Source organism: Chiloscyllium plagiosum, unplaced genomic scaffold (genome assembly GCF_037043375.1).
Source record: "Chiloscyllium plagiosum isolate Xiang-an unplaced genomic scaffold, Cpla_swu_hap1 HiC_scaffold_22, whole genome shotgun sequence".
Taxonomy (NCBI): Eukaryota; Metazoa; Chordata; class Chondrichthyes; order Orectolobiformes; family Hemiscylliidae; genus Chiloscyllium; species Chiloscyllium plagiosum.
The window spans coordinates 23,702,643-23,727,797 of NW_028270160.1; the positions used below are offsets into that span (position 1 = coordinate 23,702,643).

General features: G+C 40.1%; 1 protein-coding gene across 1 annotated transcript in view; it reads right to left on the reverse strand.

Moving 5' to 3' along the window:
- The window catches only part of atrnl1b (attractin like 1b), a 947,890-nt gene that overhangs the window by 812,123 nt on the left and 110,612 nt on the right, over positions 1-25,155 (reverse strand). Inside the window, exon 7 of the mRNA XM_043712811.2 lies at positions 24,227-24,320. Within this exon, the coding sequence (XP_043568746.1) occupies positions 24,227-24,320 (94 nt within the window). The remainder of the gene's footprint in view (positions 1-24,226; positions 24,321-25,155) is intronic.

Here is a 25,155-nt window from a genome sequence, read left to right on the forward strand (position 1 = left end):
ATATAGGACCCACTCTCACTAGTATCTTTACGTATAGATGGGGAACGACACCACTTTGACTGGAACAACACATCCATCCTAGGTCAAGCCAAACAGAGACACATACCAGAATTACTAGAAGCATGGCACTTCAATTGGAACTCTATCAACAAACACATTGACTTAGATCCAATTTACCACCTCCTCAGAAAAAGAACAGAAAATGACATCACCATAGGAAATGATATCACCAACCCAAGAAAACCTAAACACAAATAAGAAGTGGGTCATATTACCAGTGCTTCACCAAGGGCTCACTGATGATGTTACCTAGTAAGTGACGAAACATCTGAAAATGAACCTTCCAGCTCAGCGAACAAACTTACATCCAGTGGTTCAGAAACATAAATGAGAAACCTGGTCAGACGTAAGTTGAGTTTGAAAGAATTAAAAATAATGATTTTGATAGATGGGTGTGGGCCTTAAAAATAGACAAAATATATGAGGGTATAAAAGAGATTATTCTGCTGGAGGAGTTTATAAACTCAATTCCAGAGATGATAAGAACACATGTGGATGAACAGAAAGTTCAAGAAGTGAGAAGAGCTACAAAGGTGGCAGATGAATATGCATTAGTGCATAAGGTAAAATTTAGCTTCCAACAATAATTTCATCCCATGAGGGATAGAAATTGAGAGAAGGGGAAATCCTTCACTACAAAAGAAAAAGTAGATCACCCCTGGATATAGCTTACCACAGACAAAAAAAAAGGTGAAAGGCCTCAGGTGTTTCCACTGTAGTAAGGTGGGACACGTATGGTTCCAGTGCCAGTTGTTGAAGAGAGGCACTGGGGAAAAAGATGTGGTAAAAGCTGCTAATCCCACTGGTTTAGCCTAAGTACTAAAGGAAACCCATGAAAGATTAAAGAGATGCAGGAAAGTGCACAGCCTAGGCAGGAACTGGGTATTAAGTTAGTGAGGAGAAAGTGAGGTCTGCAGATGCTGGAGATCAGAGCTGGAAATGTGTTGCTGGAAAAGCGCAGCAGGTCAGGCAGCATCCAGGGAACAGGAGAATCGACGTTTCGGGCATAAGCCCTTCTTCAGGAATGGGGAAAGTTTGTCCAGCAGGCTAAGATAAAAGGTAGGGAGGAGGAACTTGGGAGAGGGGCGTCAGAAATGTGATAGGTGGAAAGAGGTCAAGGTGAGGGTGATAGGTCAGACTGGGGTGGGGGCGGAGAGGTCGGGAAGATCATCTCAGGTTAGGAAGGCGGTGCTGAATTTGATGGATTTGACTGAGACAGGGTGGGGGGAGGGGAAATGAGGAAACTGGTGAAATCCGAGTTCATCCCTTGTGGTTGGAGGGTTCCTAGGCGGAAGATGAGGCGTTCTTCCTCCAACCGTCGTTTTGTTGTGGTCTGACGATGGAGGAGTCCAAAGATCTACATATCCTTGGTGGAGTGGGAGGGGGAATTGAAATGTTGAGCTACAGGGTGGTTGGGTTGGTTGGTCCGGGTGTCCCAGAGGTGTTCTCTGAAACGCTCCGCAAGTAGCCGGCCTGTCTCCCCAATATAGAGGAGACCACATCGGGTGCAGAGGATGCAATAGATGATATGTGTGGAGGTGCAGGTGAATCTGTGGCGGATATGGAAGTTTCCTTTGGGGCCTTGGAGGGAGGTGAGGGGGGAGGTGTGGGCGCAAGTCTTGCACCTCCTGCGGTTGCAGGGGAAGGTGCCGGAAGTGGAGGTTGGGTTGGTGGGGGGTGTGGATCTGACGAGGGAGTCACGGAGGGAGTGGTCTTTACGGAATGCTGATAGGGGAGGGGAGGGAAATATATCCTTGGTGGTGGGGTCCGTTTGGAGGTAGCGGAAATGACGGCGGATGATGCGCTGTACATGGAGATTGGTGGGGTGGTAGGTGAGGACCAGTGGGGTTCTGTCCTGGTGGCGGTTGGAGGGGCGGGGTTCAAGGGCGGAGGAGCGGGAAGTGGAAGAGATGCGGTGGAGGGCATCGTCGACCACGTCGGGGGAGAAATTGCGGTCCTTGAAGAAGGAGGCCATCTGGGTTGTGCGTTTTTGGAACTGGTCCTCCTGGGAGCAGATGCGGCGGAGTCGAAGGAATTGGGAGAATGGGATGGCGTTTTTACAGGGGGCAGGATGGGAGGAGGTGTAGTCCAGGTAGCTGTGGGAGTCGGTCGGTTTGTAGTAGATGTCCGTGTTGATTCGGTCGCCTGAGATGGAAATAGAAAGGTCGAGGAAGGGGAGGGAGGAATCTGAGACTGTCCAGGTGAATTTGAGGTCGGGGTGGAAGGTGTTGGTGAAGTGGATGAACTGTTCAACTTCCTCGTGGGAGCACGAGGCAGCGCCGATACAGTCATCGATGTAGCGGAGGAAAAGGTGGGGGGTGGGGCCAGTGTAGTTGCGGAAGATGGATTGTTCCACATATCCTACGAAGAGGCAGGCATAGCTGGGGCCCATGCGGGTGCCCATGGCTACTCCTTTCGTTTGGAGGAAGTGGGAGGATTGGAAGGAGAAGTTGTTCAGGGTGAGGACCAGTTCAGTCAGTCAAAGGAGGGTGTCAGTGGAAGGGTACTGGTCGGTACGGCGGGAAAGAAAGAAGCGGAGGGCTTTGAGTCCTTCGTGATGGGGGATGGAGGTGTACAGGGACTGGATGTCCATGGTGAAAATAAGGCGTTGGGGACCGGGGAAGCGAAAATCATGGAGCAGGTGGAGGGCATGGGTGGTGTCCCGAACGTAGGTGGGGAGTTCTTGGACTAAGGGGGACAGGACCGTGTCGAAGTATGCAGAGATGAGTTCGGTGGGGCAGGAGCAGGCGGAGACAATGGGTCGGCCGGGGCAGTCAGGTTTGTTGATTTTGGGCAGGAGGTAGAAGCGGGAGGTGCGGGGTTGTGGGACTATGAGGTTGGAGGCGGTGGATGGGAGATCACCCGAGGTGATGAGGTTATGGACGGTCTGGGAGATGATGGTTTGGTGGTGGGGGGTGGGGTCCTGGTCAAGGGGGCAGTAGGAGGAGGTATCTGCGAGCTGGCGTTTGGCCTCAGCAGTATAGAGGTCGGTGCGCCAAACTACTACCGCGCCTCCCTTGTCTGCTGGTTTGATAGTGAGGTTGGGGTTGCAACGGAGTGAGTGGAGGGCTGCGCGTTCCGAGGGTGAGAGGTTGGAGTGGGTGAGTGGGGTGGGGGAGTTCAGGTAGCGGTTAATATCGCGGCGGCAGTTGGCTATGATTAAGTTAGTGCCCAATCTTGATAAAAACTTCACCTCTGTGGGTAAAATTTACTCAGGAATAACAGGGGGAGAAGGGAAAGAAGTCATAATTTTAAGAGATACAGGATCTGGTCAGTCTCTAATACTAAAAGAAGAACATCTGCCTGAGAAGGTGATAATTTGGGGAATAGATGGGCAGACATTTAGCATTCCCTGTGTAAAATCAGGTTGGAGAACCAAATCAAGGCTGGGGAAGTGATAGTAGAAGTGATTGACAGAATATCAGTTCCAGGAATACAGTTTGTTCTTAGAAACATTCTGGCAGGATCCAAGGTGGGAGAAAGCCCCTGTGGTGGAGAAGCCGAAAGAAAACCAGGGAACTGAGGAGTTAAAAGAAAGATACCCTGGAATTTTTCCAGATTGTGTAGTAACAAGATGCCACTATCATAGGTTAAAGCATACAGGAAAAACTAAAGAGAAAGACAAACGAATTGAGGTTCAGTTAGGGGACATATTGTTTGATGAAATGGTCCAGGAAAAACCTGAACAGGTGGAGGGTCAGACAGAGGGGTTTAGTCCTGAAAGGCTAATGGACTTGCAACAGAGAGATGAGACGATAAAAGACCTATATCATGATGCAAAATCAGAAAAGGAATCAGAATATATTCCCCAGAGTCATTCTCTTAAGGATAGAATCCTAAGACAAAAATGGAGACCATGGCATGTTAGTGCAGAGACAAAATGGGCTGAAGTGCACTAGAGTGTTTTACAGGTAGCACACAGACATGAAGTATTGCGGGTAGCACCTGAATTACCTGTAGGGCGTCATGTAGGTGTAAGGAAAACTCAGGCTAAGATACAAAATCACTTCTATTAGCCTGGACTGCATAAGGATGTGGTTGTATTTTCCCATACATCTCATATGTGCCAAATGGTAAGCTACAGGCAATAATAAAACCAGCATCTTTGTTGCCAATTCCCGCATTCAAAGAACTTTTCACACAGGTTATGACTGATTCTGTAGGTCCCCTCCCTAAAACTAAAAGTGGAAACCAAAACTTGCTAATCATAATGGATGTGTCCACGAGATTTCCAGAGGTAATTCCATTACGGAGTGTTAAGGTAAAAAGGGTAGTGGAGTAGGTAAGTTTCTTTGCCTGGTATGGGCTACTCAGGGAAATTCAGTCAGACCAAGGATCTAATTTTACTGCAAAACAATTCAAGGAAGTCATGGACATTTTCAGCATACAGCACTTAAAATCAAGTGCATACCATCCAGAATCCCAAGGGAGCCTTGGAAAGGTGGCATCAGATCCTGAAGACCATGTTGAGAGTGTACTGTCAGGATTACCTAAATGCTTGAGATAAAGATATCCAATTCATATTGTTTGCCATTAGAGATGTCCCTAACAAATCAGTTCAGTTTACTCCCATTGAAATAACATTTGGACATGAAGTGAGAAGGCCTTTGAAATCAATTACAGAAAAATTGACGGACCGAAGTCTGAGATCTCACACTTGGATTATGGATCTGAGGGGAGGGAGAGATTAAACCGGGTGGGTGAATTAGTTAAACAGACCTGAAGAGGGCACAGCATAGAATGAAGCAGGAGGCAGATAAAAACTCTAATTATATTTGCCCATGGGGGTGATGGTTTAGAGTTGTTACTGGTGGTAGGCAATCCCTTCAAAGCCTGGTTCAGTTGCCCCTATCAAATTGAGAAGGAGTAAAATTATATCAGGTATGTCATGTCAATATGTTGAAACCTCACAATAATAGAGACAGGAAACTGGAGAAACAGGTTCTGCAGTGAGGAATCAAATCCAAATGACATGGATTTTCATGTAGCAAGAAAGTCCTTGAAGAGTGGGATAAATAGTGAGCTATCTGTCTCAGCAGCAAAGAACTGAGTTGAAAGGTTTGTTGCAGCAGTGTAAGGAGGTTAGTCTGATATCGAGGACCAAAGGGCTGAAAGTGTGCTGTTCTATGTTCTATATGTAGGAATAGAATGGGGAGGATTAATACTATTGTGCATGAGGCGGAAGTAGGGAATGCTGTTCCACTAAAACAACACTCCTACAGGCTTAATCCTCTCAAAGCCGTACAGGTACAGAAGGAAATGGATGCGATGCTCAAAGAAGACATCACTGAGCCGAGTGAGAGCGAGTGGAATTCGCCAATCGTGTTAGTTTCCAAACCTGACTCAACAATTTTGTGTGAACTATTGGAAGGTTAATGCCATAACTATGAAGGGCTTTTGCCCAAAATGTCGATTTTACTGCTCCTCAGATGCTGCCTGAACTGCTGTGCTCTTCCAGCACCACTAATCCAGAATCTGGTTTCCAGCATCTGCAGTCATTGTCTTTACCTAAATTGAACTCATACCCAATACCAGGATGGAAGACTGTAAAGAGACTAAGTTGGACAAGCCACATACATCATGAAGATGGACTTACTGTGTGGTTATTGGGAAGTACATTTATTGGAGAAAACTAAAGAGGTTTCTACGTTTGTAACCCCAAATAGACTATCAAAAAAATAAAATTAATGCCCTTTGTGGAATGAAGAACACAGCAACCACATTCCAAAGAATCATGAACAGAGTTGTGGCAGGGTTAAGTAATTGTGCCATTTATCTTGATGATTTAGTGATCTTCAGTCATTCATGGAAAGATCACACGGTACAGTTGGCAGAGTTAAAAATCACACAACACCAGGTTATAGTCCAACAGGTTTAACTGGAAGCACTAGCTAGCCAATCAAACCTGTTGGACTATAACCTGGTGTTGTGTGATTTTTAACTTTGTACACCCCAGTCCAACAGCGGCATCTCCAAATCATATAGATGGCAGAGCTCTTTGAAAGAATGCACAAGTCAAAACTGGTTATAAATCGAGCAAATACTGAATTTGCGAAGGCAGATGTGATGTTTTTGGGGCATAACATTGGACATAGAAGAATGACCTCAAGGAACAAGAAGATGAAGGCCATCAAGGAATTTCCACTATCGTCCTGGAAGAAAGAGGTGTTTTTAATTTTGGGACTGAGTAGATTCTACCAGAGGTTACCAAACCTCAGCAGCATGGCGGCATCACTAAAGGATTTGCTAAAGAAGAACATTTCGGTGGGCAAAATACTGCCGGGCGCATTTGAAAATCTAAAATCCACAGTGACCACTTCACCAGTTTTAGCCACACCAAATTTCATAAAACCCTTTATACCAGCGATGTTGGAGCTGCATTGATGCAGGAAGATGATGATAAAATTGAACAAACAATTCATTACATTTCGAAGAAACTCAATAGCTGTATGACCTAGTATGCATTTGGTGTACATGAAGGCATCATTCATGCTGCATTGCAAATATCCCAGCTATCCAGCTTGATAGCTTGAGTGCATGTTTTGGAACAAATTCCGAAAGTGTCTAGACTTTCAATGTATGTGCGAGTAGCATTCCATGTTCACTTGCTAGCAATTCCATTAACACACTCAATGCCCCATTTTGACAGTTTTACAGAGTCTGCAACATTGATGGTATTGCCAAAATTCTGACTTTGACTACCTTTCAAGCACTTCCATTTCAACTCAACATGACTTATTATTTCTTAACTACATAATTAGCTTCTCCTTAAGAGTGACATTATACTTATCCTTTTTAAATTGAGTCTATAAAAAGATGATCACATTAATCATTAGCAATGGTCACTGAGCTGCTGCTACTTGGAAAAGTACTATGGAAAACTCAGCAACTTTTATCAAGGTTCCATGGATGTTGCTGTGTTTAGTGTGCATCAGAATCTTTTTTTTAAAGGGAGCAATGATTGGAAAGCTTGTGCATGGATTTGAAGACTGTATTTGATGGGCTAGATAACCATTTATCATTCAAAGTAACTTTTTAAAATGACCATTGAACAGTCCAAAATTCCATCAAATTACTTCCAATGTTACATCAAAGAAGCTACAGAAACATTGGAGTATGCAGTGTCTCCCCAGTTCTGCAAATTTTTATAAAGTTGCTGCAAATGAGAAAAATCTCCATGGAAATGCAAATTCAAAAATAATTTAGATAAATTGATACAAAGCCAAAGTAACAATGCTACCCAAGTGCAAAGTTCTTCTGATTTATGAATAAGCATTATGCTTTCTAGATGTATGGTGCCACAGTCCTGTTACAGGGTAATGAACATGCTTTATGAAAAGTATTTAGTTCAAGATTTGCTGTTTTATACTTCATGTTAAGGCATGCATCACAGTTTGGTAATCTTGATTGCCATTTCAGTCTATCCTGCTACTTTATTGAGTCTATTACAGGTCTGAAGTTGATGACTTACTGTTTAAAGAACAAGTGACCCTCTATAATTAAAGTAAATTTGTTGCTGACTGTGTGCTATTTTCAATAGGTATTAAGCAGGATTTAGGAGCATTATGCTTGATTTACATTTATAGATTGGGGTATAAATGCACATCATTAAATAATTATCACTCAAAGATTAAAATCATCACTCGCATGGAGAAGAAATCTGTAAGTACAATCATGATAAAAAAAAGGCTATATTGAAAGGTAAAGTAGAATTAACCTCATACATTAATTTCTAAACTAAAGCAAATGCAAAATTGTGGGCGGCACGGTGGCTAGCACTGCTGCCTCACAGCGCTGGAGACCCGGGTTCAATTCCCGCCTCAGGCGACTGACTGTGTGGAGTTTGCACGTTCTCCCCGTGTCTGAGTGGGTTTTCTCTGGGTGCTCCCACAGTCCAAAGATGTGCAGGTCAGATGAATTGGCCATGCTAAATTGCCCGTAGTGTTAGGTAAGGGGTAAATGTAGGGGTATGGGTGGGTTGCGCTTCGGCGGGTCGGTGTGGACTTGTTGGGCCGAAGGGCCTGTTTCCACACTGTAATCTAATCAAAATGTCAAATAAACAACTGAATTTTCAAAATGCCAGTTAATAAAAGGTAGGCATACTATGAATTACCACTTAACAAAAAATACAAAAGCTTTTCAGGATGAAGTATATTTGACACAGCACTTTTGTCATTTTCATTTACAACAAACGAGTCATCAATCTTTTAGAGGATTTATTGATCCTAAAAATCATCCTAGCCTGATTCACTTTGGAAAAAGCAAATTAAATTAAGTACACAAAATCAGGATCTTGCTTTGAGGACCACAGCAAACTGGTCTTCAAAAACTTCAATGGACCTGTACATTGTAATATTCAAAAGTTGCAGTAAGCATGTGTGGTTGAGATGACAGAGTCAGCACAAGTCGGTTGTGATGAATATCACAGACCTCTGACTCATATGGGGTAATCCCATGATACAGAGGAGTATCCTGCTAAAAGTTATTAAAGTCCTTCAGCAGCCTCAAATCAATGCTCTGCTGCTTCATGTATTACTGGAAAAAAAATTGATGCTAACTTGTGTTTGCAATCTCAGATGACATATCATTAGAATAATAATGGAAATATAAATGAAGAAAATGTTTAAATAGATAATTTTCTGTACTGTACATTGCTAATTCAACATTTGAGAGCCACAGAACCAGCAAATAGTTTATCTATTTAATGCACAATTACAGGCTGTGGGACGTGTTCTAAAATAATGACCAAAATCAATGAGTGAGAAAAATAGCCTCTTTATTCAGCAACCGCAGTAGCACAGTCTGAGGTGTGATGGAATCCCAAAATGCAGTTCTTACAGTAGCTTCTTTATACATAGAATTTCAATATATGTAAGAACTATCACTATAGTGTTACATTGTTTTATCTAATATACACAAAAGTTTGGCTGACTTCTGTCCTGGGGAAAAAGGAGAATGGTTTAAACATTTGTTAAATGGTGGCTGTTACTTCTGATGGGCTTAAGAAAATCTGTCCAGTCTGCTTGCATAATTAAGAGATGCTAGTCATAAAATCATAGAGATGTACAGCATGAAAACAGACCCTTTGGTCCAACTCATCCACACTGACCAGCTACCCTAAATTAACATAGTCCTGTTTGCCTGCATTTAGCCCATATCCCTCTAAACCCTTCCTATTGATATACCCACCCAGATGCCTTTTAAATGTTGTAATTGTACCAGCCTCCACCACTTCCTCTGTTTTACCGGAACATGCATCTCAGTGCTGTCCTGTAATCTTTGCCTGACCACTTTCTCTATCTTTACTTTCTCGGTTTTAAGGAGTCATAACTGTGGTGCTGGGTATATACAGTCCTCACCGCTCTCAATGCAAGAAGACCCATCACTTTCATTCCTCTGTTTCCCAACGACAATACCTTGGTTTTGCTGAACCACTTCCCGGATGTCTTCAGTAGTTGGATACAAATTCTTCATGGGCTTGGGAACCGGGGGAGAAAATGACAGGACTACTATCTCGTCCTTCAGTTTCTTGTTCTCTTTTTCAAGCTCCTGATTTGTAAGGTCAGCTTTTTCCCTCTTTCATCGTTCTTTCTGCAGCTGTTTATGCACAGATTCGATTGCTCTTTCAGTTGGGTTACTTCACGAACATGGGAGACTCGAGATATGATTTCATTTCTTTGGCAATCTGTCCTATTAATGCAAGTGACCATTAGCTCTATCTTTAACTTTCTGTCAAGTGGTTTCCCCCCAGACCTGTCTCACGTCATCGAGGCTTCACTGTCATTTAGGCATATTATACTTTTTCCCGATTTTGGTTAATGTATTCCTAACAAGGACTGTGCTTCAAAGGTAGTTCTGTAACTGCCCCAGCATTTCTTCCTCGGTTATGTCAGGAGGGGCTAGCCTGCCTTTGGAGCTCATAAGCAGTTTCCTGGGGTCACTAACGGTCACCCGAATACACATGTTTTGGGCAGTTTCCTGCCGTAGGTTATTTCAGCCGATTTGGAGCGCTCGAGACCTGGACGCGGGTGATTCGAAAAAAAGTGGCCAATTCACGGAAGGTTCGGGATCGTATTCAGGGACTAGTTCATGATTCTAAGAAGAAAGCTTCTTACCCTCTAAGAACTTTCAGTGACCCGTCGGTTTAGACGGTGTCCCCCAGCGATCCTGCCAACCATGCCAAATTGTGGGATGGTGTTCAAATAATGACCAAAATTGGTGAGTAGTAAAAATATCCTCTTCATTCAGCAACCGCACTAGCATATTTCGAGGCGCGGTGAAATCCCGAAATACAGTTCTTACATTAGCTTCTTTATACACAGATCTTATATGTCTTAAAATTCTGTCAGTATGATGTTACATCGTTTTATGTACTGTACACAAAAGTTTGGGTGACTTCTGTCCTGGGGAAACAGGAGATGGTTAAGTAATAGCTGATACTTCTGATGGGATTAAGAGTGTCTGTCTGGTCTGCTTGCATAATTAAAAGGTGTTAGTCCTATCGTCTTTTAAGTTAATGGTACTAAAAATACTAAGTCTATACGCTCTAAGGAAGTTAGAAATTATACATGTACTTAATAAAAGAAAAAAGGATCTTAAACTGATTCCCACAGCTGGGTTGAGATTTGTTTACTGTTTGCTTGTGAGAGTTTCACTCATTCATGCAATTTCACAGAAGCGCTGTTTTGACAGTAAAGGGGACAGTGGCCCTGTTTAATATACTTCCTAGTTGGACAAACTTTGACATTCTGTAATTTATACAGGTCCTGAGAGACGCTTGGTAGGGGTTGATTAACATTATAATCTGTCCATAGTTTCGGTTGGGTCGTGGAGATACTGTCAGGAGGGTATTGTTTTTGAATAGGTTAGTAACCTTTGATATTTATTCAAAGGTAGCTTTTGATGATAAGGGTTGAAGGTGTGAAGCAGCAGTAATGAGTTTGGAAGTAATGTTTTAATTTAACCTATCTTGCAATATTTAAATACACTATAAAATATGGTTTTATGAATGAATGAATGAAAATGTGTTATAGTAAACAACAAGTTAGCAAAGGGTTATGAATGAATGAATGAATGAATGAATGAATGAATGAATGAATGAATGAATGAATGGGAACGCAGTATTAATGAACATAGCAAGCTGGTGAGTGAATAAAGATTCCTATAACAAAATACCTACACGGCAAAGAGCATTATGCATTCAGATTCTAAATATAACTAGATAATATTGTGTATGCTATATGCAGTAATTACAAAAGCAAAAGGAGGACTACCAACACATTTGTTTTCGACCAAGGAAAATTACAAGATAACTGCACACGTAACCTTAAAGATAATGGCATACAGCCTGGACAAATGCTTGATCCATTTTCTGAAACTACATTACCATTTTTAGGGATCAACGAGCAACTTATAATATGCTGTTTTTGATTTAACAAGACACCTTAGCTTTATTTACTATAGCACTTTAAGTACTTCTAGAATTTCAATAATTCAATACAATTGAGTAAGACTGTTGAAATGTTCTCTATCAATTTTCTTGATATCAAAGAATTGTGAAAAAGGTAAAGATAAAAGTAATATAATTACAATTAAAGACTGATGTGATGGGCCCAATGACTTCCTCATATTGTAACATCTCTGATAATATGAAATGCTATTTTTTCCCATTTCTTAATTAATGAATATACATTCAAACTTGTATTTAATCTCATTTTCACCACTAGATAAGTTCATAGGCACCTGATGAAGGAGCAGCACTCCGAAAGCTAGTGCTTCCAAATAAACCTGTTGGACTATAACCTGATGCTGTGAGATTTTTAACTTCATTTTTGTTGGTATACATTGATCAAATTTATTACGAGATAAATTTGATCAATGTACACCAACAAAAATGAAGTTAATTTGATCAATACGAGATACACTTTGAAGAATTTTAATTCATTTGGTCTTCAGTTAGCTTAATGCATTAAAAAAAACAGCTCAACTTTGACCAATACCTAACTTCCAACCCTGAAATTCAGAAGAGCAACAACCTCCATGACCTAAAAGTATAAGGGCTGCAGACCCATGGGAACATCAAGTGCAAGCACCCTCTAAACCACACATTTGAGAACTTCACCATTCTATAAGTTTGTGGGGGTCTCTTCAGCTTTATTTGAAAGACCTGTATCAATTACAAATGCAGACAGAATATGAGAGTCAATCCAAAAGTTCAGCAATCCTGTTTAATAATACACATTCCAGACTCAAGTATATTTTCATACACCTTATAGAAGGTATTGATTGATCATAACAAGTACAAAATAAATAATTTCTCATAAGCAGTAGTTGTCAGTCAGTTCATTCAAGATATTAGTTTGAGGCACTAGTTGACCGAGCACACATTTCAGTGTTCTATTCAATTAATTTCTCATGTCTTCATTCTTCCTTCCTTTTGCACCAAACCATGACGAATCAGCACTTATTAACCATTGCAGGCCACTACTCCTGTGCATGATCAGCAACATCCTGGACTTGTTAGTGCATGAACACTTTAACTCAATTCAAGATTAACCGTAAAGATCACTCAACATCAGGTTATATTTGTAAGTACTAAGCTTTCAGAATGCTGCTCCTTCATCAGGTAGCCAGTGGGGCAGGATCACAGGACACAATTTATAGTAAAAGATCGAAGACTCGTACAACTGATATAACTAATACATCGTATCAGTTGTGTGTCACTTTGATCTTTTACTATAAATTCTGTCCCCTATGATCCAGCCCCACTAGTTACCTGATGAAGGAGCAGTGCTCTGAAAGCTTAGTACTTCCAAATAAACCTGTTGGACTATAACCTGGTGTTGACAGATTTGTCCACCCCAGTCCAACACCTGCACCTCCACATCAGTCTTGGATTGGTTAGGTGGTGTCTGCCAATTCCCATTGTCTTCTTTAAAATCCTACTTGCGATTCATTCTCTGACGTGCCAATTACTTTGTCTAAACATTCACAAGCTGTTACAAAAGGATATCATCCTGTCAACTTTAAAGATTTCTATAAATAACTTGACACCCATGAACAATTAATGTATTTGTTTAGAATATGTAGTGTCATTGAGAATGAACTATTTCAACTGCCCAAACTGATGTATCAAAACAGTTCTCATAACCTGCCACTATTCTTTAAAAGAACTGTGAGTGTACAATGACCTGATGTCTAAAAGAAATAAAAACTTATTTTTCAAAAATCATAGAGGCTTTTGTTCTCCAAAACACCTCTGTAGAGGCTTGAAGCTACAAACCTAAACCAGTTTAAAAATGTAATGTGTCCATGCATTAAAGTATTACAAAGCATTCTAACATGTTACCTAGATTTACATTAGCCTGAGCTGTAAAGCAATCACAAAATATTAAATTTATGTCATATTTGAGCTGGACCATATGGCTTCCTGCCTTACTGAAAAATATTTTACGTATAACCACAATCAAACAAAATGTGTTTTATTTGTTCAATTAAATCAAAGTAATTCAATTTTTGATATGCATCAATCCTACAGTTTGTACACTTTCACTCAAAATCCTGGAACTTTCTTAACTGCACTGCAGTGGCTCAAGAAGGCACTTATTGTCATTTTGCTGAGGGCAATTAAAGATGAGCAACAAATGCTGGCCTTAGTAACAACACTCCCTTGCCACAATTAAATTAAAAATTGAAAACAAAAAGCGAGGCAATAACTTGCATTATCAGAATAACAGCATCAAATAAAAAAAATAGGTTAGATAGAATATAAATGAGGATGTGGCAAGAGAAACAAGGGATTCCACCTGATAAACTGTTTAATAATGATGCCTCATTAAATTGATGATTTGCAGGATACAATATAATTGTGCACTTCAGCTCTTGTAGTGCAGTCATACTATCTATCCTTACCTCTGGACCAAGATACCTGGGTTCAAACCGCACCTGCTCCAGCAGTATGCAATAATGTCTCTGAATAGGTTAATTAGAAAATATATATAATTGTGCGTTTTGGTCTTGTGGCACAATGGTAGCATCCATATCTCCGTGCCAAGAGACCAGAGTTCAAAGACCTACCTGCTCCAGAGGTGTGTAATAACATCTCTGAATAGGTTGATGAGAAAATATCTGTAATTGTATGCTACTCTGAAATCAAAGTACTGAGGCAGGATAGGGAAACATATCTTGAAATTACACCACAACTATACTATTAACACTAAAGCAATTTGTTTAGCTCCTTGCGGGAACAAACAAGGAAATGACTAAAATACAAGAATAGAAATGGTTTTAAGTCACTTTGGGTTGCTAACTCCAACAGAAAATCTGAAGAACGGCCAATGTGTCCTGAGGTCAAGCCTTTATATTTGCAAACCATTTCTAAAACAAAAACAATGCTTTATGTTGAAATGAATCACCACCACCACCACCACCACCACTTAAATCCAAGTTACCAGCCTTTACATCTGGTATATCACATAATCAACATAGACCAGTTGGGTGAAATAGTTCATTTCTCTGCTGTAAATGCGATGCAATTACGTGCAAAAAATGTTCTTTACTTATTTCTATAAATGATACCCAAGACTTGCATGGGGAAGATTTGCATGGTTGTTCCAGTGTAAAAAGTAACAAAGAAAGTAATGCAAATTTAATCTGTTTCTTAGTTGTAAACATTCTAATTCAGTGCACAAACTTCTGGGAGGTGCAGACATTATATTGCAGTAAACAGATTTCTTGATAAATCGATCCAACTATGATAGTTATGCATCAAATTAACAAAATAATATTTTTAAAACAAATCAACCATTTTTCTGAAGTTACAATCTTTTAAAAGTTGCTGAGTAAAATTTAAAGTGCATGGCAATTTTCTGCCTTCTGCTGGCACTGAGCCAGCAAATTCTGCAGCAAATCACGTTTGAGATAAACCAGAACAGATCTGGCAACAAGACAACGCAAATTAGAGCAAATCATTCTGGACTGGTATTTTAAGCTATTGACATTCCTTGCTGGAGATTTTGATCAATTGGAAATATTCAGTTTTCTTTATTGAGACACTTCTCTCAATTTTTAAAAAAAATTTCTGGCAATCATCTCAAATTTGTATTAGATATTAATACCAGACCTCCTTATTCCCACTTCAAATACTGCTGTATTATCCACATCGTCCAAAGTGATAGGTATTTTAAAAATTCCTTCCACATTTCCCAATGGTGCTATTCCTCATTAAGCACTCCTAACTTGCTAAAAAAAACTAACAAAAATCATATTGTAATTTCTTGTGTGAAAACAGATCAGTTATGTTCCTCACTTGAAATGTATACATTAAAAACCTATTGGCTTCCTTGAACATAACCAGCCCAAACGTGTACTTGCCAACTCTCCAATTATCTCTAGCTTGCTTCTTCCAGTTCCCCATCCCTCTTACTTACCCTCCACCCACTCATTGTGCTGTGCCAACCATCTTGTTGCCTCCCAATTCCTCTTTCGTCAAGCCACCACTATGACCAAGAGCTTTGAAAAGGAGAGATGAGCAAGATGCAGGGAAAGCAGCAAAAATTTAGGAGACTGAAGCAGCAAGTGGAAGAAATAGGGAGAAAAGTGACAAGCAGTAAGATAGGAGCAGATAGCATGTAGTTCTGGAATCAACATTATAGAAGGGATGTGATAGCACCGGAGATAGTGCACAGGAATTTTACTAGGATGTTGCCTGGGCTGGAGAGCTTTAATGATGTGGAGATATTGGATAGACTGGGGTTGTTTCCCTAGGAGAAGAGGAGACTAAGGGGAGACACAATTAATATGAGGGGTTAAGAAGGGGTAGGTAAAGGAACATTTCCCCTTGCTGAAGGGATCAAATACCAGGTGGCAGAGATTTAAAGCAAGGAGAAAGATTTAGAGAAGATATGAGGAGAGGCTTTTTGGAAAAAAAAAGTGACCGTAAGATTATAGAATTCCTTTGCTTTTATAATAGAATTATTCACTGGGATAGAAAGTAAAGTAGTTCAATCTGAAACTAGGGTCATACGTCTAAAAACGAAACTATGAAGGTACGAGGGGTGAGTTGGCTATGATACCCTGAGTAATTAAAAGGCATGATTGTGTATAGGCAGTGGCCACTATTTAAAGAATGTACACATTGCAACAGCTATACATTTCTTTTTGGTAAAAGAACATAACATGAAAAGTGGCCTGACAATGGCTAACAACAAATGAAATTAAGAATAGTAATCGATGCAAAATGTTATAAAAGTTTGTACAAAAAGTAGCAAAAACTGCTGGAGACTCAGCAGTTTAAAATTCAGCAAAAAGTTAAAAGGGGGAAAATGGATTATATAACAGTCAATTTGCAAGAAAATTAAAGTGAACTGCAAAAGCCTGTACATAAGCACAGAAAAGGTAGTGAAGACAAATGTAAGCTCCTCTCAGTCTGAAACAGAAGCATTGATAATGGTAAACAAGGAAATGGTTGGGCAATTAAACAGCTACTTTCATGCAGCCTTCGAAGACACCAATAACTTCCCAGAATTGCTACAGAAGGAAAGGCCTACTGGGAAAGAAGAACTGAAGACAATTATTATTAGCCAAAAAAAAGTACCAGAAAAGAGTCTGAAATCTGAGAAATCCATAGAGGCAGATTATCTAGATCCAAGGGCACCAATGAAGGTGATATTGGATGATTTAGTTGTCATCTTCCAACATTCTGGAGACTCTGAAATAGTCAAGGAAGATTGGAGGATGACAAATGTAACCTTACAATTAAAATAAGAGGGAGGGAGAAAACAGGGACTTATAGCCTGGTTGGCCTAACATCAGTAGTAGGTAAAATGCTAGAGTCTATCATAAAGTATGTGATAATGGGACACAAAGAAAATACCATCTCCAATGGAATTACACAAATTCAACGTGAATTTATGAAATGAAAATGGTGCTTGAAAAACCTAATGGTGCTTATTTAAGAATGTAACTAATTGCATAGACAAGTGAAAACCAGTGGTTGTGGTGCATTTGGATTTTCATAAAGTTTTTAATAAAAGCCCACCAGAAGAGGTTACTGTGCAAAATCAAAGCACACAAGCTGGTTGTAATAGACAGGCATAAATTGAGCATTGGTTAGCAGACAGGAAAAAAGAAATTAAGAATAATTTGGTCTTTCTCAGAGTTGAAGGCAGTGACAAGTAGAGTAACTCAAGAATCAGTGCTTAGTCACTTACTAATTCAGAATGATTTGAATGAGGGAATTAAATGTAATGCTCCAGGTTTACAGAAGACAAAACCAAGGAGGAGTGAGTGGCATGGGCAGGATGTAGAGAGGTTTCTGACTGATTTAGACATCATTTTATTGATAGGAGGACAGTGCTCAAGATAACGATGCCACAAAAGCTCATCGCGGAAGGAAAAAATCAAATTCAAGAGCAATCAGTTTGCGTTCGGTGGAGAAATAGTTAACTTTTAGGTCTAATGAGGATTTTTTTGAATATTTGCAAACTCTAAATATAATTGTGAGGTTGTCTCTAACTTTTTTTCCCCCGTGTTACTTTCATATCAGCTTGTTGGTGTTTTTCTCTTTTCTTCTTCACTGTTTACCAGACAAACATCTTTTCCATTTCCATTCATTTGCCTCTGATCCACAAAGGTTCAGCAAAATTGGAACAAGATTCTTCCTCAAGGAAAACAGCCCAGTTGTTGGCCTGCAATAGTAGCTGTAATGCATACAGTAAACAAGATCCAGTATGCTCAGTGATATGGCACACATTTGTTCAATTTGTGTTTCACTGTAATGGATCGGATCTTTGGACAACTTTTGATCACATATTAGTTTAGCTGTAATAGAATCTTAACTGTATTAATTTCTCAAGCTTTAATTTACTGTACATACCTTCACCACATACCTCTTTCAAAATCCTGCACTGCAATTTTTTTTTCATTTCATGATCTGCAGAAAAGTGTCTCTGACAGTTCTGTAGACTTCATGTGTGAAGTAAAAGTTACAAACACTGGTAAACAGTTGGAAAGCAACAACACCCAATTGAATTCACATTCTAAGATTGTTGGGCTGGCTTCTTGCCTCTAGTGCTCTTAAATTTGCGAGGTAGAAAATAGATATATTTTCTTTGTTTACTTGCATCCCATATCACAACTTGAAGGATAGTTCCTCATTTTTGCAGCAACTTCAATCAGTATGAATAGAGAAACTTAAACAACTAGAGAATAATGTTGCTACGTGTCTCAAAAACAAGATGAAAAGGAAATTTCAGTAACAATGATGATAAGGGATAGCAGTTGCTTGGCACATTGATTGGAAGGAAACAATTTTAATATGATCTTCCACTGATAATCAAGAGTAGACTGGAGATAAGTCAATGTGATACGTATATTCACAAAAAACAAGTCGTATACAGATAATAACAGATCTTTTATTCAAACAGTTTTTGGGAATAAATAACCGGTGAGCCAACACTAGCCTGATACCATGTAGGGAGGCATCGCATATCAGCACTACTTCTCACTTCGGACTGTAGTGGACCCACATCTTTGGTGACGACACCTGCTTTTTCACATCCCTAAAGCTTAACTCTTGACCACGATACCATTTCCAAAGCTGACTCTTTTTCAACAGCCGGTGTAAAGGTGTCAAGATGGAGTCCAGATTACATATGAATTCTCTGTAAAAACTTACTAAACCAAGGAAAGACCTAAGCTCCGGTACAGACATGGGAGCTGGGATCCCTTTGATCGCCCTCACTTTATCTTCCAACCGGTATAATCCAGTTTTGTCGACTGTGACTTAAGTAGGTCGCAATTGTAGGTAGGCAGGCTCATATCAAGCTTCGTGAAGGACAGCACCAGGCAGGCCTTGCAAAATTGCTTCCTGGTCGCTTTGATAGTCCCAAGCCCTTCCTGAGAAGCTCCTGGGTATTTCACTAGAACTTCACAGAAGCAGCCACTTGCTAATCAAGGGACCCAGGTTCAATTCCTGCCTCAGGCGACTTTCTGTGTGGAGTTTGCACATTCTCAGTGTGTCTGTATGGGTTTCCTCCCACAATCCAAAGATGCGTAGGTTAGGTGAATTGGCCATACTAACTTGCCCATAGTGTTAGGTGCATTAGTCAGAGGTAAATGTAGGGGCATGTGTCTGGATTGGTTACTCTTCAGAGGGTCGGTGTAGACTTGTAGGGAATCTAATCTAATCTAAGTAATGATCAATGTTGGTAAATCTTTCTCAACCAATTCCACTCCAATAGGCTTGGACCCAAGCCTCTTACTACCATCAGTGATAACTGCACCAACTGCTTCTCATAACACAGCGGAACTGAAATCGTACCCTTAATTTGCGACAGTTCCCAGTGGATGGTCTCAGTCTGGCTAAGGTCTTACGCAAATGTAAGGCTTGGAGACCTCAGCAAGTCTTGTTAAAGATAGATTCTGCAACCACGATACTGTTGCATCAGTATCGACCTCCATGGGAATTGGATGACCATTGAACCAAACACTAATGCTGATTTGGATGCTGCTAAACAGTTTTGTTGTTCCAACCCACATGTAGGGGTCTTTCCAGGATGTACACTTTCCTGGGTACCGGCCAAAGAGTTTTCTTACTCTGGTCAGGCTTTATTGGGCTCCTTTGCAATCTCAAGTCCGCATAATGGCAGCGAATACAATGGCTTGCCAGGCCAGATCCTGAAGAACTTTTCAGCCATTTGGTCAAGGCTCAGCATTGTTGTGGGGTTCTACTGTGGGCTATCCTACAGTCTCTCTGCTCAGGATATGCCCTGTGTGACACTCTGCTTGTGCCAACAGTCAAATGGTGTTCCACAAGTTCAGTTGGGCATGGGAGGGGTTCTATTTCCATTGGGATGCCCCATAGCTTCCATTCTCTACTTGTCACATTTTCTAATGACAGAGCCAGATGCAGTGCCTGTTTGAAGTCTATTGGGCTTCAGCTAGTCGGCGCTTCTGCATGGTTACGTCATTAATCCCATATATCAAACGGTCTCTCAACATCTCATTCAGGGTTAACCCAAAATCACACGCCTCTACCAGTATTCTCAACCTCATCAAAAATCCTGATACGGATTCCTCTGGTTCTCTGACAGCCAAATAAAACCAATAGCATCTCAGGATTAAAGGTGGTTCGAGGTCAGAATAGTCCTTAGGAGAAAGTGAGGACTGCAGATGCTGGAGATCAGAGCTGAAAATGTGTTGCTGTAAAAGCGCAGCAGGTCAGGCAGCATCCAAGATCCTTAACCAACTTCATCAAATCTTGAAAGGTTTTCATGTCTGGGACCTCTGGGAAAGTTAAGCCCCTTATAATCGAAAAGGCTGCAGATCCACAAGCAATCAGAAGGATTACTTGTTGTTTTTCATCTGGTCCAATGTCATTAGCCAAGAAAAAATATTGCATTCTTTCCACATACTGGGCCAATTCTTTGACAGCAGGATCAAACGAGCCAACTTTCCCACAAAAATGCATGATACCAGAAATGGAATCCTAACGCACGATGACTGTTGTGAGCAAACATTCTAACATTCTTCAGGCACATAGTTTTCTCCCGTCACCACTGAAATAACTGTGCAGAGGCCACTATTCTGTCACCAAGTCACCTTTTATTTATTTATGCACAATATACTGGCTTTGGCAAGCCAGCTCAGAGTCAGTCCCCTGCACTGAGGAGATTCTAAATCCCCTGCTTATTTTTTTCCATTTCCCCCAACACTACCGCCTAACAGTGGTAGTACTCATTATCACCTGTTCATATTGGGTCAGCCAGGACTTCCTGATTGGTACAGGTTAACCACCTCAATCAAGGACCTCACAGTCAACAAAGTCCACCTCGTTCCAAACACTATAAAAGTGTACATTTTTCTTGCACCCTACAAGGTATTTTTCAAGATACTAAGGTGAAGGAAAAGCAATATTTATATTGTCTGAAAGTGTTGATTGGTTTGCAAGTGGACACACTGGTAGAGATGTTGTGCCAAATAATTTACAAGTAAATGCTAAAAGACAAGTAACTGCCAAGATTTGTTCAAACTTTAAATCAAAAAGGTTGGCAGTGACTGATCGAGGCACTGCTCTGAGAAATGAAACATCAAATGGCTGTCAGCTATTTTGCTGAAAGCAGGCATAGTGCATGTACATTCTCTTTCTGTCTGCACAGAACAAGGCCTGTGCACTAAACATAACAACATGGAAAATTTGGGCCTTCAAGCCTGCTCCACCATTCATTACGATCACGGTCGATCATCCACCTCAATAGCTTGTTCCTGTTCACAACACCTTCCCCCCCACCACACCACACACATCCCCCCTCCCCAAACTTATATCCTTAAATTATTTTGGCCCCAAAGTCTTATCTGACTCCTTCTTGAAATCATAGAATATTTTGGCTTCAACTGCTTTCTGTAGCTGAAGACATTTCTCCTCGTCTCGATCCCAAATGGTGTACACTGTATCCTTAGACTGTGATTCATGGTGCTGGACTCCTCCAGCATCACGAACAACCTTCCTGTATTGACCATGTCTTGCCCTGTTAGAACTGTTTTAGGTTTCAATGAGATCCCCCTCATTCTTCTGACTTCCAATGAATATAAATCAAAACAATTCATCCCTCCTCATACATCAATCCCAGAAATCAAACTAGTTTACTTTTCCTATGCTCCCTCAACAGCAGGAATTTTCCTCCTCAGATGACAAGAGTAGCACGGTGTCAATGGTAGCACTGTTGCCTCACAGCTCCAGGGGCCAGGTTCAATATTGAATCAATTGGGTGATTGCGTAAAGTTTGTAAACCCCAGCATTGGACTGGGGGAGGAAACCAGAGCACCCAGTGGAAACCAAAGTTGCCCATGATAAATGCAGGGCTAAAGGGATAGGGTAGTGGGGACAGGTCAGGATGGGATGTTTTTCAGAGGGTCAGTGTGGACTTGATGGGCCAAATGGCCTCTCCACACTACAAGCATTCAATGCTTCTATGAGACCAAAACTGTACACTATATTCTAGTTGTAGTCTCACCATGGCCCTGTGTGGTTACGAGACATCCCTGCTCCTGTACTAATATAGGGAACATCCATTACATACAAATGTATCACACTGCAAGCCAGACTAACGATCCTAAATTGGTTGTCGTGCAGTTCTTTGCATATTCAATTATCCACCAAATGTTAGCCAACTACCAGGAAGCAACATATAGTAGTAAACCAGGCCCTGTACTTTACAAGCACACACACAGACACACACACAAAATAAACACACATGGAGTACCAGTCATCAAAATAGATGACAACCATTTGCAGGTTCATTTCTCAGAGCAATATGTTGACCAGAGTCTACCTGACTGGTTTAAAACGGAAACAAATCTTGGCAGTTAACCATGAATCAGCTCCAATTGGTACATTCTGCATGAAACAACCTCCACAAAAGAATCTACTTGTCAACCAATCTGCACTCTCTCATACAGTATGTTGGTTTCCACTTACATTGGTATTCTTGTACAAAATTTAAAAACTTCAAAAAAATTCATTACTTACTTCAATTCCACATTTAATAGCTTCACATTTAATTATCAGAAACATAAATGATGCGTCAATTTGGACTCCAGTGAGGACTTCCTGCCTGCTCACCTCATTAACCTCCGAGAAAGTGTCATACCGTGTAGCTACAGTGAAGTATTATGGCCAGAACTCCAGAAATAATTTGTCAAAGTTCTAGTTGAAAGCCTATTACGTAAGCTGAAAACACATACAGATTTAATACAACTTTGGAGATCAATAAGACATTGGCTGAGGAACATAAATCAACGGTCATTTCAGGATTGGGGGAAAATAACATTATAGTGTTCTAGGGAATTTTATTGAGACAACCATGGTTTCCTGTTTGCATCAAATGAAAAATAAAGGCAAGTTTATCAATGTTGCTTATTAGATCAATGAGGAAGCAGTGAAATTGAAGGCAGCTGTATTGGAGGCAGAAATTACAAGATGGTTAAATTGGTAAATCAATGGCAGATTAGCCTAAATCCGGTTACTCAATGTACCACACAAAGTAAAATTTCACCCGACAAAGCAGCTGTGCTCCATAAGCTTGCAATTTCAAATAAACCTGTTGGACTGTAACTTGGAGTCATGCAACTTCTGACTATGAAAAATGCAGGAAGTGGCAAATAACAACATTGAGAAAGATTAAGAAGTTTAGTAGACCTCGAACATTCAAAAACTCTAACCAACTTAAGCTTAGAAATTGATTAATCCAAAAGAAAATCACATCTATAGCTGAGACAGAAGAGTACAATTTAAGAAAATCACCAAGAGCCTAATGTTTTGCACAAACCAATATTATTATTTTGTTCACTTCTGGTCATACGACATTAAGTGGACATACAAACCCAGAATGCAATGAAGATGCACAAGTTTAAAAATAAGTGAAGACAGAAAAAAGGTTGAAAAGCTCAAGTTAAAGGAAAAATCTGAGTGATGCCTTTGTAGAAATATATTAACAATTCAAATAGTAAAGATGTTCTGTAATTTAAATTCGTTTGAGAAAACAGAAGTACAGTTTGAAAATGGTAAAAGGCAAATTTAGGAATGGGATGAGAAGTTTAACTTCATACAAGTACAGAAACAGTACACTGAACAACATTCTGGATATTGCACTGTTGCAGGAAATATCTTGTAATCCCAAAAACAAACAGAATGCTGAAATGAAAGAAACTGCAAGGTAATTTTGAATGAATGAACCAAAATTAACCAAATCGCCTTTCTCAGTCCTAATTATCTTACCAAGGATTTTTGTGGACTTTGCCATATAAAACAGCACGAAGGAATCTCAAAAGGCTGCTGACAGAGAAAAGTTAGAGACGTACCACAGACAGCTTGGGAAACATTACAATGATAATGTTCTCATTAAAAGCATCTCAAGGCTTTGACATTACAGAATTTTCTTTCCAGTCAACTACGCCCCTACCTAGTAATTAATGGAGGATACTAGGATGAATAAAATCTGCATATCGCATTTCATAGTCTAACATTTGGCAAGCTGTGCAAAAATAAAAAAAAAACAGACACATTACCCAAAATTAATATTTGGAATTCTGGAGCACCCAGGAGTTATTACGAAGCTCAATTAGAAATGAATTTAAAAACAGAAGTTAAAATCAGTTTAAAGCGTACCTGATATAATGTTAAGGAATGTCCATATCTTGAAGATGGTCTTGCAACACTTACTATGGGTACACCTGCCCACCCATTGCTCTCCAAATCATACCTGAAATCAAATTAAGTAGGTCAGTGCTACTGGAGACAGTTTCTTTTTATACATATCAAGATACAAAATTGCCAAGTCTTTGCTGTACAAATTAATTTAACATTCATTCAACAATTTTGTGACATCAGGCCCCTAAGTATAGATTTATCAGTCACTGTGTGTCACATAAATTGATAAATGACTGGACATAAAACTAAGAAATATCTGACTTCTGGGAATTTACTCCCCAAATATATATTCTAACTAAAATTCTCCTGTCCAGAATTCAGATTTAAAATGTGGCCAAACAGCTTACTTAGAGGGATTGCTCTTTAGCAACACAATCTAGCAAACACACCTTCAGCAATTATATTTGCTTGTGTAAAAATGCGTATGCCTTGGGTTTTTGTAGCTCAACTCAACCAAATTTACAATAAGCAAAATTTAATTGTCCCATTCCTTACCACTACTTGCATTTACTTTTATGTAGTGCTATTATACTGTATGAAGTATTATTGCCACATCATTTTTTTCATCTTTCTTTAATCAATCCCAGAACTTACTGTAATGATAATTTGGCTTTAAGAAGTGCATTCTGTCATTTTCTTTTTGAGGAGAGGTTTCAAGGCAGATGTGTCAATCTATCTATTGAGAACTCGCGATCAGCTTGTGTTGCCTGGGGATTTTTTTCAATACAAAATTGGAACAATAGAAGCACGTAAATAGGTGTGGTCAAGATTCCACAGAACCAGAATTTTTAGTTTCAGCTTTCAACAGTTGTTGCTGGAATCTCAGCAGGGTTTGGAACCTGCAGTCCATCCCTCTCTGCTACATTCTCTCAGTTTTCTCAAAGCTT